General features: G+C 40.6%; 2 protein-coding genes across 8 annotated transcripts in view; one reads left to right on the top strand and one right to left on the bottom strand.

Annotated features, from left to right (window-relative positions):
* dennd6a (DENN/MADD domain containing 6A) overlaps positions 1-6614 on the bottom strand; it is a 252356-nt gene extending 245742 nt beyond the window's left edge. For both annotated transcript variants that reach the window (XR_014601198.1, XM_084063085.1), the window contains exons 1-4: positions 6157-6614; positions 4123-4161; positions 3826-3868; positions 888-1000 (exon numbers count right to left, since the gene is read on the bottom strand). Coding sequence is in view for 1 of the 2 variants with exons in the window: in XM_084063085.1 (XP_083919211.1) it covers positions 888-1000; positions 3826-3868; positions 4123-4161; positions 6157-6414 (453 nt within the window). In the remaining variant the exon portion in view is untranslated. The remainder of the gene's footprint in view (positions 1-887; positions 1001-3825; positions 3869-4122; positions 4162-6156) is intronic.
* A 5845-nt stretch (positions 6615-12459) lies between these two features.
* The window catches only part of slmapa (sarcolemma associated protein a), a 41783-nt gene continuing 40577 nt past the window's right edge, over positions 12460-13665 (top strand). For all 6 annotated transcript variants that reach the window (XM_084063075.1, XM_084063078.1, XM_084063074.1 and 3 more), the window contains exons 1-2: positions 12460-12594; positions 12843-13665. The exon at positions 12843-13665 is cut by the window's right edge and continues 600 nt beyond it. The gene's annotated coding sequence lies outside the window, so the exon portion shown is untranslated. The remainder of the gene's footprint in view (positions 12595-12842) is intronic.

Below are 13665 nucleotides of genomic sequence, written 5' to 3'. Positions count from 1 at the left end.
TTGGACTCATTGGGCTCATTTATGTTCTCTACTTTCACTGTGTACATATACCAAGCATGTTGTGTTCACTGGTAATATACTTTCACTTTTTTTGTGAACCACTAGCTTGTCAGAAATCATTAATTTCTCAAAATCTTTTACATTTGTAATGTAACTCATCAACCACTGTGTATTCACCTGTCCCAGTTACCTAGAAATATAATATATACTGTCCGCACGTATGCGTGCATTTACATTTCACAGTTGACCTCTTCCAAAAAAGATGCATTTTGGAAGAGTATTGATTAGATTACCACTACAACCAATGGATGTGATTATTTTTCTTTACGACACAATAAACGCTGAATGATGACCACCATACACAACGGATTTCTTTTATAATTTCTTCAACCAGTTAGCGTTCTTTTAGCACATGGAGCGCCGGAATGGCCATAGAGAGAATAAATAGTAATTTTGAGTACTAAAAATAGTAAAATGGAATCTTTGGCCGTGCAGGGTTCTAGTCTGTATTGGCCAAGCGGCCGCTTGGGAAAAACGGAAGGTTCCCCGTTCAATCCCCGGCTCGCCCTGAGTTAGTGTCAAAGTGTCCTAGAGCAAGACACTGAATCCCTAACTTTTCCCGCTGTGCAGGTTGGTGCCTTGAATGGTTTCCTCTGCCGTCGGTGTGAATGGGTGTGTGAATGGTTGAATGACATCGAAAAGCGTTTTGGATAAAGGCGCTATGTAAATGCACCATTTATGTGTGTGTGGTGTGTATTGCATTTTTTTTGCATGTGTGTGCATTGTTTGTGTGAGTGTTAGGAAACGTTACCTCAGGCTGAAGGAATTTGGTGTTTTGTGTCTGAAGGCGTGTGTGTGTGTGTGTGTGTGTGTGTGTGTGTGCTGACCTTCAGACAGACGGGTGCGTCTCTGTCGGTCGTTTCTAGGAAGCAGCCCAGGGACGACTTCCTGTTGGAACCCTGGCGGAAACGGAAGCAGAACTGTGTGTCTCCCAGGCAACCTGGAACAACACACCATCACCACGGAAACATGGACACATTAAAAACATTGAACAACGGAGTAATGCAAGTTTTAAAACACATAAACACAAATGTTTCTGTTCATATGGACACATGAACCTGACAAATGTCTTCATCAGTCATTTAAATTCAGCAAGTAATCCTACATATATTCTGTCACTATTTAAAAGTTGTAATTTATATTCCTGTATGAACTGTTCTCAGACTCAAGACACAAAACCTTTAATAGTTACATATTGATAGATAGTAGGATTCAACAACTATTTGTGTGTGAGTGTGTGTGTAAACAAGGTCAAGAGGGCTGGATCAAGGGTTCCCTTCAACAAAATGCTATGTCCAAACAGGAAGAGGAAGCAGAGGAAACAGGCAACAGAGGCTGAGTCATCAATCAGCCGTCACCTAAATGTGACCTGGACATTTCCACAACACACACACACACACACTAATTCTCTGTCTCTTATTCACACACACACACACACACACACACACACACACACACACACACACACACACACCCCTCACTGATACAAAATTCTAACACATTAACACACCCATACGTACAGATACACACTCTCATATACAACCTCATAAATATGCACACGATTGCAGAAGTGTACTGTTACTGTATCACTTTCATCACAACCACAACAGAAGATTGTGTTCCATCATGTATGATAGGTGTGTGTGTGTGTGTGTGTGTGTGTGTGTGTGTGTGTGTGTGTGTGTGTGTGTGTGTGTGTGTGTGTGTGTGTGTGTGTGTGTGCGTGCGCAAGAAGAAAGCGAAAGCAAGATAAGAAAATAACGAAACACCTCAAGGTATTCTCATTCTCTCACACACAGGTCAGTCTAAACTGACTATCACTGATGTAAACAGACAGGGTGTGACATATCAGCTAATAGAGAGAAAGAGAGAGAGTTTGTGTAACACAAACATACATATTATGCACTCTTAAAAAAGGTGTGTTCAGGGGGGTCTCAGACCGAAGTATATTTTATCTTTCTAGTCACTTGAATGGCTTCACTTTTGTCACTGGGTGTTGCGATGGGACAAAAGTGTTAATTTGTGTGTTCAACTAGATGGAGGAGCGTAACTTGAAGCTGCAGCTTGCGGTCTCTGAGACGGATGGCTCGGTAATCTCACCAGACCAGCTGCTGTGTAAGTACAGGCGCCCAGGGTCTAACGAGAACTCAACAAGGCACATTTAATTCAGTTGAATATTCCATTATCTGTAATATTCAAAGATATTCAAATATGGAATATTCATTTACATCCCTAGGAAGGGGTCCAGAGCCTCATGAGAACTCACAAGGCAGATTTAATCTATTCGAACCTTAATTTTTACTTAGCATTCAAATACTGTATATGTTTAAAAAATTGATATTCATTGACAGCTCTAAGATGTGTGTGTGTGTGTGTGTGTGTGTGTGTGTGTGTGTGTGTGTGTGTGTGTGTGTGTGTGTGTTTATCTTTTCATGAAGGAGGGATAAACACTGTCTACAGTGAGTATGACTTATTTTAAAACGAAGAGAAAACATCTACAATCTAGTTACACCTACACAATAAACTAGTGCTGTCAACATACACACCCACCCAACCTTTGAACCAAATCAAGTGTGCTAGTCTAATCAGATCCCCCAAGAGTCTCTCCTGTATGTCTCCTACAATGTCCCCCTCTCAGCTTTTCTACTGCCCGTCTATCCTAGAAAGTCTCAATCAAAGTCTTTCTGTCTGTCTCCAGTACAATGTTTCCTTCTCAGCTTTCCAAATGTCTGTCTCAGAATCCTTAATTCTGTCTCAGAAGCCTTTATTATCATTGCAAGCTCGGCATACAACAAAACTAGTAGTGCCACTCTATTGGTCCAAATTCAAACATAAAAACAGAAGTAGGAATATTCATATAAAACTAAATGTCAAAATAAATAATCAGCATTGCACATTATGATAATCATGATGTCTCTCCTCTCAGCTTTCCTAATATCCGTCTCTCCTACACTGGCTCCCTCTCAACTATCTCCTACACTGTCTCCCTACAGTGTCTCTCCTACGATGTCTTCGTCTCAGCATTCGTACTGTCTGAGTCTCCAACATGGTCTCCCTCTCAGTTTCCTTCTGTCTCTCCATCTCCTACACTGTCACCCTTTCAACTTTCTAATAGTTTCTCTCCTATGATGTCTCCCTCCCAGCTTTCATAGTGTCTGACTCTCCTGAAGGTAGCTCTCCACCAAACAGACTACAACAGTTTACTACAGACTGGCAGTCGAATGAGGTCGGGAGATCAGTCGGTTGGAAGGTGTGGAAAAAAAAGTTGCTGAATGCACATGAGAGCCGACACCAACAGACTATGGTGCTAAAAATAGCCTATGGCTTGATGTCTTTTTCAACAACAAGCCCGCTGCTATAATCTGACGGTCGAAAGCATGCCCGGTAGGCTTACGATGCTTCCTTACAACTTGTGGCCCGACGCAACAGTGCACCCACCACCCCTTCAACAGCAGATTTTCGGCAATAGACGCTTTCCAACACTGACTGCCGCCGGTGCGGTGGAGAGTGCGGTCCTATGATGCCTCCCTCTCAGCTGTCCTACTGTATCTCCTATATGGCCTCCCCGTTAGCTTTCCAAATGTCTGTCTCTCCTACAATGTCTCCCTCTTGGCTTTTGCCTACAATGTCCCCCTCTCAGCTTTTCCTACTATCAATACATACAATTAACAGTCAGGAGTTCCATTAGAATTAGTAAAGAAATAAAATAGCTTACTACAGTAGTAGTAGTAACACGTAGAAGTAAAGGTTAAATAAGGAACTCACCTGAATTAGAGTCAGGAAAGGATAGATAGCAGATACTTGTTTTCTGGAAAAAAAAGATTACAAGTTGTTACAACATTCTTAATAACAAACACACGACAGACACATCTGGATACAATTGCTGAGCACTATTATCCGAATTGTATAACAACATAATGAGTGCATATGTTTATTTGTAGCGTTGAAGGCATAGTGGGAAGCCGTATCGAAAATAAAACAAACAAAGAAAACATTTGCACACAGATAAATAAGCCACCAAAGTAGCGTTGTTCCAGTATGACTTCCAGTAGGTCAACTCACCTCTTTCTCTGACAGTTTCGAATGATGTGGATAGATAACCTATAGAAACACAACAGTATGTTTATCACTGGAACTCTGCAAGCCTACAAGAGTAACTACAGCTACTTTCTGTAATGACATCAGACTGTTGGATTTTAAATGACCCCAGACCATCCAAAACACAAGACAAAAAAAAGTAAAGGCCCCCCTACAACTCCTGTTCAACCATTGGTGGTGACACAGATATCAGTTTAGAATTCCATCAGTTTTACTTCGACCTGTAGGATTGTTTTTGCGAATAACACCTCGATTAAAACCAAAACAGATTTTTAATTTGAACTATTTAGCCTATTATGTTCACTTGGTTGGTGGTGGTCACAGGTTTGTAGCTGCTAGGCAGCAGCTGTGGATGAATAAAAACTGCAGCACACAAGCAGCAGCTGTGAGTAGAACATCTATTGTTCTACTCTAGTATCTAAAATTCTGTCTACTAGTTATTCAGCAGTGGTGTAAAGTAACTAAGTACATTTACTCAAGTACTGTACTTCAGAACAATTTTGAGGTATTTTACTATTTGTAATACTTTTACTTCTACTCCACTAGATCTGAGGAAAATATTGTACTTTTACTTCACTACAATCATTTGTAAACGTAAGTTACTTTTCAGATTTGTATTTTTATTACTAAACATACATTATCCACAATGTATTTTTGGTATTTGAAAATAGCCGATCTACAAGCTCACAACGCGTAGCATGTGAGCTGTGATCCTGTTCGATTAAATTAGTACAAAGGACCCCAATGGATAGACTTTCTCACCTCAGTGTCACTGAAGACTAAGCTTCAAACCTCCCAAAACAAACTGATTCGACTACTTCTCGGACTGGGGCCCATGACCCACCTCTCTCCCACTCACTTTGCCAGCCTAGGCTGGCTCAGGGTGGAAGACAGGGTTATACAATTAAAAATGGGACTGGTCTTCAAAATTGTAAATGCAGATTTGCCCGAAATGCCCCCTATACCTGCATATCTGTATAAGTACCTCGAAAAAGTTAGTGACACCCACAGTCACAAAACTAGAGGGAGCGTAAACAACAATCTGGTAACACCCACCCATAAAACAAACATGGGCAAATTCTCCTTCTATAGCACTGCCACCAAGGAATGGAATAGTCTAACCCCATCCCTCAAAAAATGCAGTTCGCTGGGCTCATTCAAAACAGCCCTAAAAACTCATCTCTCTGGAGGCCTAAAGAGGAGATAGTACCAGTTTCCCTGTAGACAGACGACCCCCCCCCTCCCCCTTTTTTGTACACTTTTTTTTTTTTTTTTTTTTTTTTTTTTTTACTTTGATCATGTTTTGTTTTGTATATATTTCTTTATTTTCCCATGACCTTTTTTGTACATAATGGTATATTTTTTTTTTCCCCTCTGTATTCTTATGTTGTTTTTTGAACTGTTTGGTTGCTACTATATATGTCTATGAAATTAATTCAAGGACCCCAATGGAAACAAGCCCGCAAGGACTTTTTTGGCCGGACCTTTTAGTCAAAAGCATTATAAATGTAACTGTGTTGTTTTACATTCTTTTTGCCTAATAAAAAAATTTCAATCAATCAATTCTTGGGTTTAGCAGACCTTGTATTGAACTGTACTTTTTGAAAACTAGAAATGGGACATGCTGCATAATGAGTCCTTTTACTTTTGGTACTTTAAGTATATTTTGATGCCAATACTTTTGTACTTCTGCCGAAGTAAATTCTGAATACCAGACTTTTACTTGTAACGGTAAAAGTATTTCTACATTGAGGTATTGATACTTTTACTCAAGTAAAAATGCGAGTACTTCCTCCACCATTGTTATTCAGTACTGTAGCATTCGTTAGGTTCGTCTCTATCAACACCTACTGTATATGCCTTAAAAGTCTTTCTCCCTCTGCCAAAAATGTAAGTTCACTTTTAATTAGCTTTATTGTCATGTGCAAATCTCACGATATTTAAAAGCGCTGTATGTATCAGAGAGTAATAGCATGTATCGTGGTTGGAACTTGTTACCTCCACAGCCTGGCCCAGCTCCAGGTCGAAGCCCACCACACAGATGCAGTGCACCCAGGCAGAGAAGCGGTCCCAGGGCAGGAACACGGGCTCCTCGGGCTCCTCGTCTCCTCCAGGGCCGCCCGGTAACGTGATCTCCTCGGCCGGGGAGATGCTGCTGCTCCCCCCGCCGCCGTCCTCCTCCTCCTGGTCTGTTAGGAGGTCCTCCTCCGGCTCCTCCACTTGTTCAACAAGTTCCTCTGGGCCCTGCAGAGCCATTGCGGCCACGACTATACCAGCCTTTTTCTAGAACTTTGTTTTTTATAGCCGTTCTCTGTCTAAATGTAGCGGCGTTGTGTTGGCGGTTCGACGTCCGTGTTTTGAAGAACAATGTAGGTAGATTGTTATTGACGCCAGTCGAGGTTAGCAGGTTTAGCTGCTCCTAGCACGGCGCACAGTAGAAAGCCAGTATTGCCAGATCCTGTGAGAGAAACAAGTAACAAGGTCTATGAAAACAAGCCCAAAAGAAGCGAGCCCTACGTTGGCTATTTGAAAATAGCAGATGTACAAGGCAAGCTCACAACGGCTGTGAGCTTGTACATCTGCTATTTCCCCCAAAAAAAATATTGGGAAAAAAGTGACAAATGTGGAACATTTTTTAAACATTTTAACAACACAAATCTTGTATGTAAATATTTTCAGATGCTGGTCCATAGACAATACATAATACATTTTTGGGGATCCTTGGCTTGAAAATGTTTGAGAACCACTGGTTTAAACAACATTGGGAAACAAGCCCAAATCATCAACTACACTTCAAACAAGCCCCAAAAAACCGCAACCCGCAACTACCAATATTATTTACAAGCTATTTTACATCAAAAGACGCCCAAAGTCACTTATAATAAGCGGACATGGCAAGGACGTACTTACGCAGTGATGGTACGTGGTCTCGGCGTGATGGCGTAATGACGCAGGAACGGCAGGATTCTTCACGTTGCGTGTGTACGTGCGTGTGCGTGCGTGTGTGTGTGTGTGTGTGTGTGTGTGTGTGTGTGTGTGTGTGTGTGTGTGTGTGTGTGTGTGTGTGTGTGCGCGCGCGCATGCGTGTGTGTGTGTGTGTGTGTGTGTGTGTGTGTGTGTGTGTGTGTGTGTGTGTGTGTGTGTGTGTGTGTGTGTGTGTGTGTGTGTGTGTGTGTGTGTGTAAAGTATGAAATAAAAAATAAAGTGGGTTTATAGAAAAATATTGCCTGTGCATTCAATTCATCAAAACATTTAATGACAAACAATAATATACAATTCTATTAAAGAACATCGTATAAACAAGTAATAATCAAGAAGAAAAATATGTACGGGGGGGGGGGGGGGGGGGGGGGGGGGGGTAGGCTTGGACTTTTGACAGGGATAAGTATGGATATAAGAAAAGAAAGCGGGTCTATAGAAAAATAATGTATGTTTACAGACTATTGCCTTATAACTATACCAAATCCGCACATCCACCACCAAATTAGTTTGAAAGAAATTGTGGAAATATCTTTGAATTGCATATAGATAGCATCAAAGACTAAAGCTTGTGTGAAGTTATGCAGTGATGTAGAAAACTAAACTATATTTTTTGCATAAGGAAACCATACTTTTATGACTGCAATCATTGTCATTTTGAATACACAGGACATAAAGGAAATGGGCCATATTTTCTCCGGTGCCTTACCCATTACCCCTAAACTTCTATGCCTTTTAAAAAATATATTTTTAAAACATTTTCAAATAGTTCAACTAGCCGATCTACATCGACACGTTGTGAGCTTGTAGATTGGCTATTTGAACTATTTGAAAATATTTTTAAAAATAGAAAAAATGGCAAAGAAGTTTAGGGATAATGGGTAAGGCACCGGCGAAAATATGACCCATAGGCTTTTTTGGGATATCCTTTTAGCATCCTTTTATATAAATCTGTACCACTGTCCCTTTTTTGCAATCTGTTAATAAAGTATTCAATCAATCAATCAATTTCCAAGGACACAGTGCATAAACAAGGCTGCACAGCACAGACAACATGAACATCATAAATTATTCAACTATTATTGACTCATCTCCGGTTCTTATTTATAAAAGAGACTAAAATAACCATAATAAATTATTTAATCAATAATAGTATACGTATAGGACCGCAGTGGTTAGTTTACATCCAGTGTGACTTTATTTATGACTCTGACTAAATATTTAAAATGTATATGTTTTACTTCATACACAGACAATGAAGCCAGTGGACATTAGTTCTCCTTTCTAGTTCACTGACTGGTGAATTGTACATGAACATGGCATCATTTGTGTTACTGTGGTGGTTGAAGGTATGGTTTATTTAAATTTACAAAACGTATTAACATTGCAAGATGTTTTGCATTGCTTGGGTTTGTTGTTGACCACTTTCAACCTGGTGTGCATGACATATCTGAAAATGTTCAAAGATTTTCACTTTTAAAAGAAATGGCTGATCTACAAGCTCACAACACATGGCATTGTCACACGTTGTGAGCCTGTAGATTGCCTATTTTCCTGTTATTTCATTTCATTAGTGCCCAAAATTGTAGTTTGTTGCTCGAGTAATTAAACTATGAAAAAATACTTGTAGTACTTGACGCGCCACACACATATGAGTGTAGTTGAACTATACCAGCATGCTACAGCAAAATGTACCGTAGTTCAACTACATTACTACATTAGTAGTTTAATGCAATGTGACAGTGCTATGCTGTGTTAAGTTATGTGAGAGAGAAAATATATAAATGTATGTGAGAGGTTAATGTATGTATGTGAGAATTAAAATGTACGTATGTGAGAGGAGAAGAATGTATGTGAGAGCCAAAATATATATTATGTATGTGAAAGGAGAATGTATGTGTGTGAGAGTGAAAATATATACTTTATGTAAAAAGTAGAACATATGCATGTAAGTAGAGATTAGAGAACGTGTGTGTGAGAATGAAAATGTATGGATGTGAAAGGAGAATGTGCATGTGAGAGTGCCAGACTGAGCTGTCATGTACGACCCCTAGACATTTCATTCTGGCACTCTCACATACATACATTCTCCTTTCACACACACACACACACACACGCACACGCACACGCACACGCACACGCACACGCACACGCACACGCACACACACACACACACACACACACACACACACACACACACACACACATTCTCACTGGTGTCAGATCATATGCATAGTCCTAGTCAACAACATCAGCAATAAACACAGTTGTTTATCAAAGGCAGTAATAATAATAATGGTAAGACTTCATCATGATGGGCAACACACAATTAAGGCTTAAGAACTCAATGTTAAGTGATTAATTAGTTATTAATTAATTAATAATAATTAATTGAGGCTTAAGTAATGATTAACTAATGATGAAAACCATGACCCACCTGGGGGTCCCCCTGAGACCAACAGGCCTATCCAGTGAGCCAGTCCAACTTGGGAGACCCCCGTCAGCCTAACACACACAGCAATGCACCACATGGACGTTTTGGAACAACTACAGTACCACCAGAGACCGACTCTCCTTGTTACTCCTACTCACCTGGGCATAGACACCACCAAAAAAAAGCAGAACTCACCATGTGTGGCCCTCAACTAATGATTAACTTAACCTTGATTAAGTCATATAGTGACTTCATCATTAAGTAATAGCAATGAATGATTAATTAATGAAGGAGTTAATCATTAAGCCTTAATTACGTGTATTCATTTGCCCATTATGATAAAGTGTTACCCCACCACTCACTGGGCATTGATTTGTTTGTACAAGGCAAACTTTATAAAAGCTTTCAGGAGAAAAGGCCAGTGCACATTTCACAGTGAAACACCTAAAATAATCTTCGTGTGTAATAATTAACTGAATAGAGGAGATCATATTCTGGATTACACTATTGTGTATCATTAATAATTATAATTATTTGAAAAATTCCGGTTGGCTGCTATTATTATGGCATGTGGTGAGTGTGAAGAGGCAGCTGAACGCAGAGGCAGTGCTCTAGTGTTACGCCGAAATTGGCAACCTATTGAATTCCATGACTCAAGAGGTCACTGTTTTAATGTTGCACTATATGTGAGATAATGGCAGCTTATCTGAGAACACTTGCCTTGTGTTTGAGGTTACAGTCAGGTCACTGTGAGGGAGGGGGTTACTTGCGGTAAAATGAATAGTCTCCCAGTTAGGTCAGGTTTTTCTATTCTATTTTTCTGAGCATTCATCTACAGCAGTCTTTAATGTTTTTCAGGCCAAGGACCCCTTAGCTGAGAGAGAGATGAAGCAGGGACCCCCGCTACATATTGTATAATAACATTGTGTTGCAGATTAAACTTTTTCATAGATTTCATAGATAGCTTCATAGACTTATGACAGCACTTTCAACAGTGTTGTGTAAATTAATGTTTTGTGTTTATTTCAGACATTTAACCACTTTAACCCTCAATACTTAGTAAACTTGACCTTTGGCTCTGTACTTGGTTTGCTCCTTTTTCCCTCTACACCAAACCTCTTTGCAGAAAAAAGCTGATCTGCAAGTTCACGCTTGCAGATCACCTATTTTCCCCTGTAGTAACTCTGAGGACCGCCTAGGGGTCCCGGACCCCCTGTTGAAGACCCTTGATCTACGGCATTAACTTTTCATGCCACCACCAGCAACAGCTGTGGCAGGAGGCATCGGATTGTCCATCCGTCCGCCGTCCGTCCATCTGTACTTATGTACTTCCCAGTGCTGTAACTAAGTACATGTGCTCAAGTACCGTACTTAAGTACAATTTTGAGGTATTTTTTACTTTATTGGAGTATTTCCAACTCCATTACCAGGGGTGCAATGCTCACAGGACCATGACCACGCGCAGGCACACGCATAGATTTAAAACTACTTTAAATTCACACCTCAACAAAGTTTTCAAAGGCTCCCGACTTACACCTAGCGAATTAACATAGGAATAGATGCATATCAAGTGTCCATTGTGTGACTTGCGGTGTAGGTGTTAAGCGACGTGCGCGTCACGCCATTGACATAGAGTGCATGTCTGTCCATTACATCCCAGAGACAAATATTGTACTTTTTACTCCACTACAATTAGGCTATTTGAAAAGTTTAGTTAGGCTACTAGTTACTTTGAACATTTTTATTATTATTACAAAACATACATTAACCACTTCATCCGTGTACTTTGGCTATTTGAAAATATTTTCTAAACATTTTTATACATAACGAACTTGGGACGAAATGGGACATACTGCATAATGAGTACTTTTACTTTTCTTTTGGTATACTTTAAGTACATTTTGATGGTAATACTTTTGTACTCTTTAATATTTAATACTCAAGTAAGTTCTTTACACCGGACTTTTACTTGTAACAGTAAGTATTTCTACATTGTGGTATTGATATTTTTTTACTTATGTGAAAAATGGCAGTACTTCTTCCACCACCGGTACTTCCAAACGCCTTTAAGGAATTTTAGGACATTTGGCACAACGTCAAGGATGTAGGTGATAAGAAGTAGGTGAGGGTGAAAGGTTAAAGGTCACTGTGACATCATGTCTGTCCCATTGTTGTGAACATGATATCCGGGGAAACGCCTTGAGGGAATATATGAGGACGTTTGGCACAAATGTCCACTTGGACTCAAGGGTGGAAGGTCAAAGGTCAAGGTGAGCTGATTAGAAGTAGCTGCTAGCTGACCAAAGGTTATGGTCACTGTGACGTCACAAAACAGTAAAGTCCTTACCATATGAGTCTAGAGTCTCTATACCAGTGGTTCTCAAACTTTTACATGTGGAGGGCAGCGATCCAGGAGCCCGGAATTGGTGTTGGCTATAGTCCACAATCTCTGCAGTCCACACACCCTCACATCACATCACATCTCACTACATTTTGCCTTACCAGCTGACAACTGCTAATGTGTAGCAAATGTAGGAATGGTTTTCTGACGTTAAATTGATAGATTTTGATAGATATATATTTTTTTGTATAGAAGCCTTTATTAATTTCAATTTCCATGTTTTATTTCATAACTTATTTCGTTTATAATGTTGCTTTTCTTTTCTGTATTCCCTTCTCTGTGTGCTCAAATCCCTGTTCACACTTTCCCTTCATTATACGATTTTGTACATAATACATTCATTGTTTCGTTTGTATTGTGCTTAAGTTTACTTTGACATTTCGAACGTGATTGGAATTTGAATTGGCCGACATTGCAAAACAGCGCGGCTCAAGTCGCGAGTTACAGAATTCGATAGGTCAACAGTGGGCGTGTAACAGCTGGCTGTCTGTGTGTGTTCCAGTATGGCGGACCAGACTTGCGGAGGAGGATAACTTCTTCCAAATTCCTTCCAGCAACAGCAGCAGCAGCACCACCACAGTGGAAAGGAGACAACTTGAGTATAACTCCAAAACTAACCCGGGTAAAACACGTATTTTTACAACCGAGACTTACAAAAAACACCATCAAGAACACGACGTCAAATGAGGCTTTTAATCGTGACATAATTTGTTGGACCAGGCAGGCTGGCGGCTGCGTGTTGAAGCCGCAAGCCGAGAAACTCTACTCATTTTCCGCGACTGTCTCTGTCAGTTAGCCGCCGGTCCTTTTTAGCTCACACAGCTACATACTAACTTACTGTTGTCTCTTTTTCAATTTTCTTTCGCGTAGGGTTTCAGGAGAGATGGATTACAATTAACCTGCATTGTTTTTGAGCCAACTGGACGAGAATGGTCAAGAAAGAAGATAATCTGTGAGGGTCTATCTGCAGGTTGACAAGTTTTGTCAGCACTCATTAGCCTAGCATTAGCCTAGCCGACGTCACAGTTAGCCAGCTAGCTTGGGCAGAAGAAGGTCCGTTAATCCCCACACATTCAGCCCAGGCCAGGTCGGGTGTTTAATAGCGAGCCGCCTGGTAGATGTTTAACCGTGAAGAGCTGACACCGACAGTCTTCAGTGGCTCAGGCTTCTCGGTGGGTGATTTAGTGAGTTTAACGAGCCTAGCTCGCTAGCTAACGTTATCCAGGTTGTTGTAGGTGTGTTTTGTGAAGGGAGTGGTGGGATAGCAGGCTGAGGTTTGCCTTTTATCAAAGCCAACAAGGTCACTGACACTGTATTATGTTGTGAGATGACAAGTAGATTAACAGGGGACAGATTAGCCAGCGGCGAGTGGGTTATAAATATTGAGGCTGTGTGGCTACTATTAGCTCACTGAAAGACCAGGACAATCCAGTTATAGTTTGACAGACTGCTCCTGCAGCCTCCTTTTGGTGACCTGGGTTGATAATCCCTAAAAAAATATATTGTTCTACATAATCTTATCGATGTGATTGAGGCAGATCTCTTCGTCCTAGTTGCCTATCCTCATGGGCTAAGAGGGCTGCATTGCACTGACGGACCCGAATGACTTGAGTTGAGTTGACTTGGAGTTCCCAACATTGGACTGGTTTTGATGGACGTGGGAGGCTGTCAGCGCCCTTCTCCTCAGTCATGG

Source organism: Gymnoscopelus microlampas (genome assembly GCF_963454915.1).
Source record: "Gymnoscopelus microlampas genome assembly, chromosome: 7".
Classification (NCBI taxonomy): Eukaryota; Metazoa; Chordata; class Actinopteri; order Myctophiformes; family Myctophidae; genus Gymnoscopelus; species Gymnoscopelus microlampas.
Note: the sequence above shows the minus strand (reverse complement) of the source record. Positions and strands in the feature narration are given on the sequence as shown.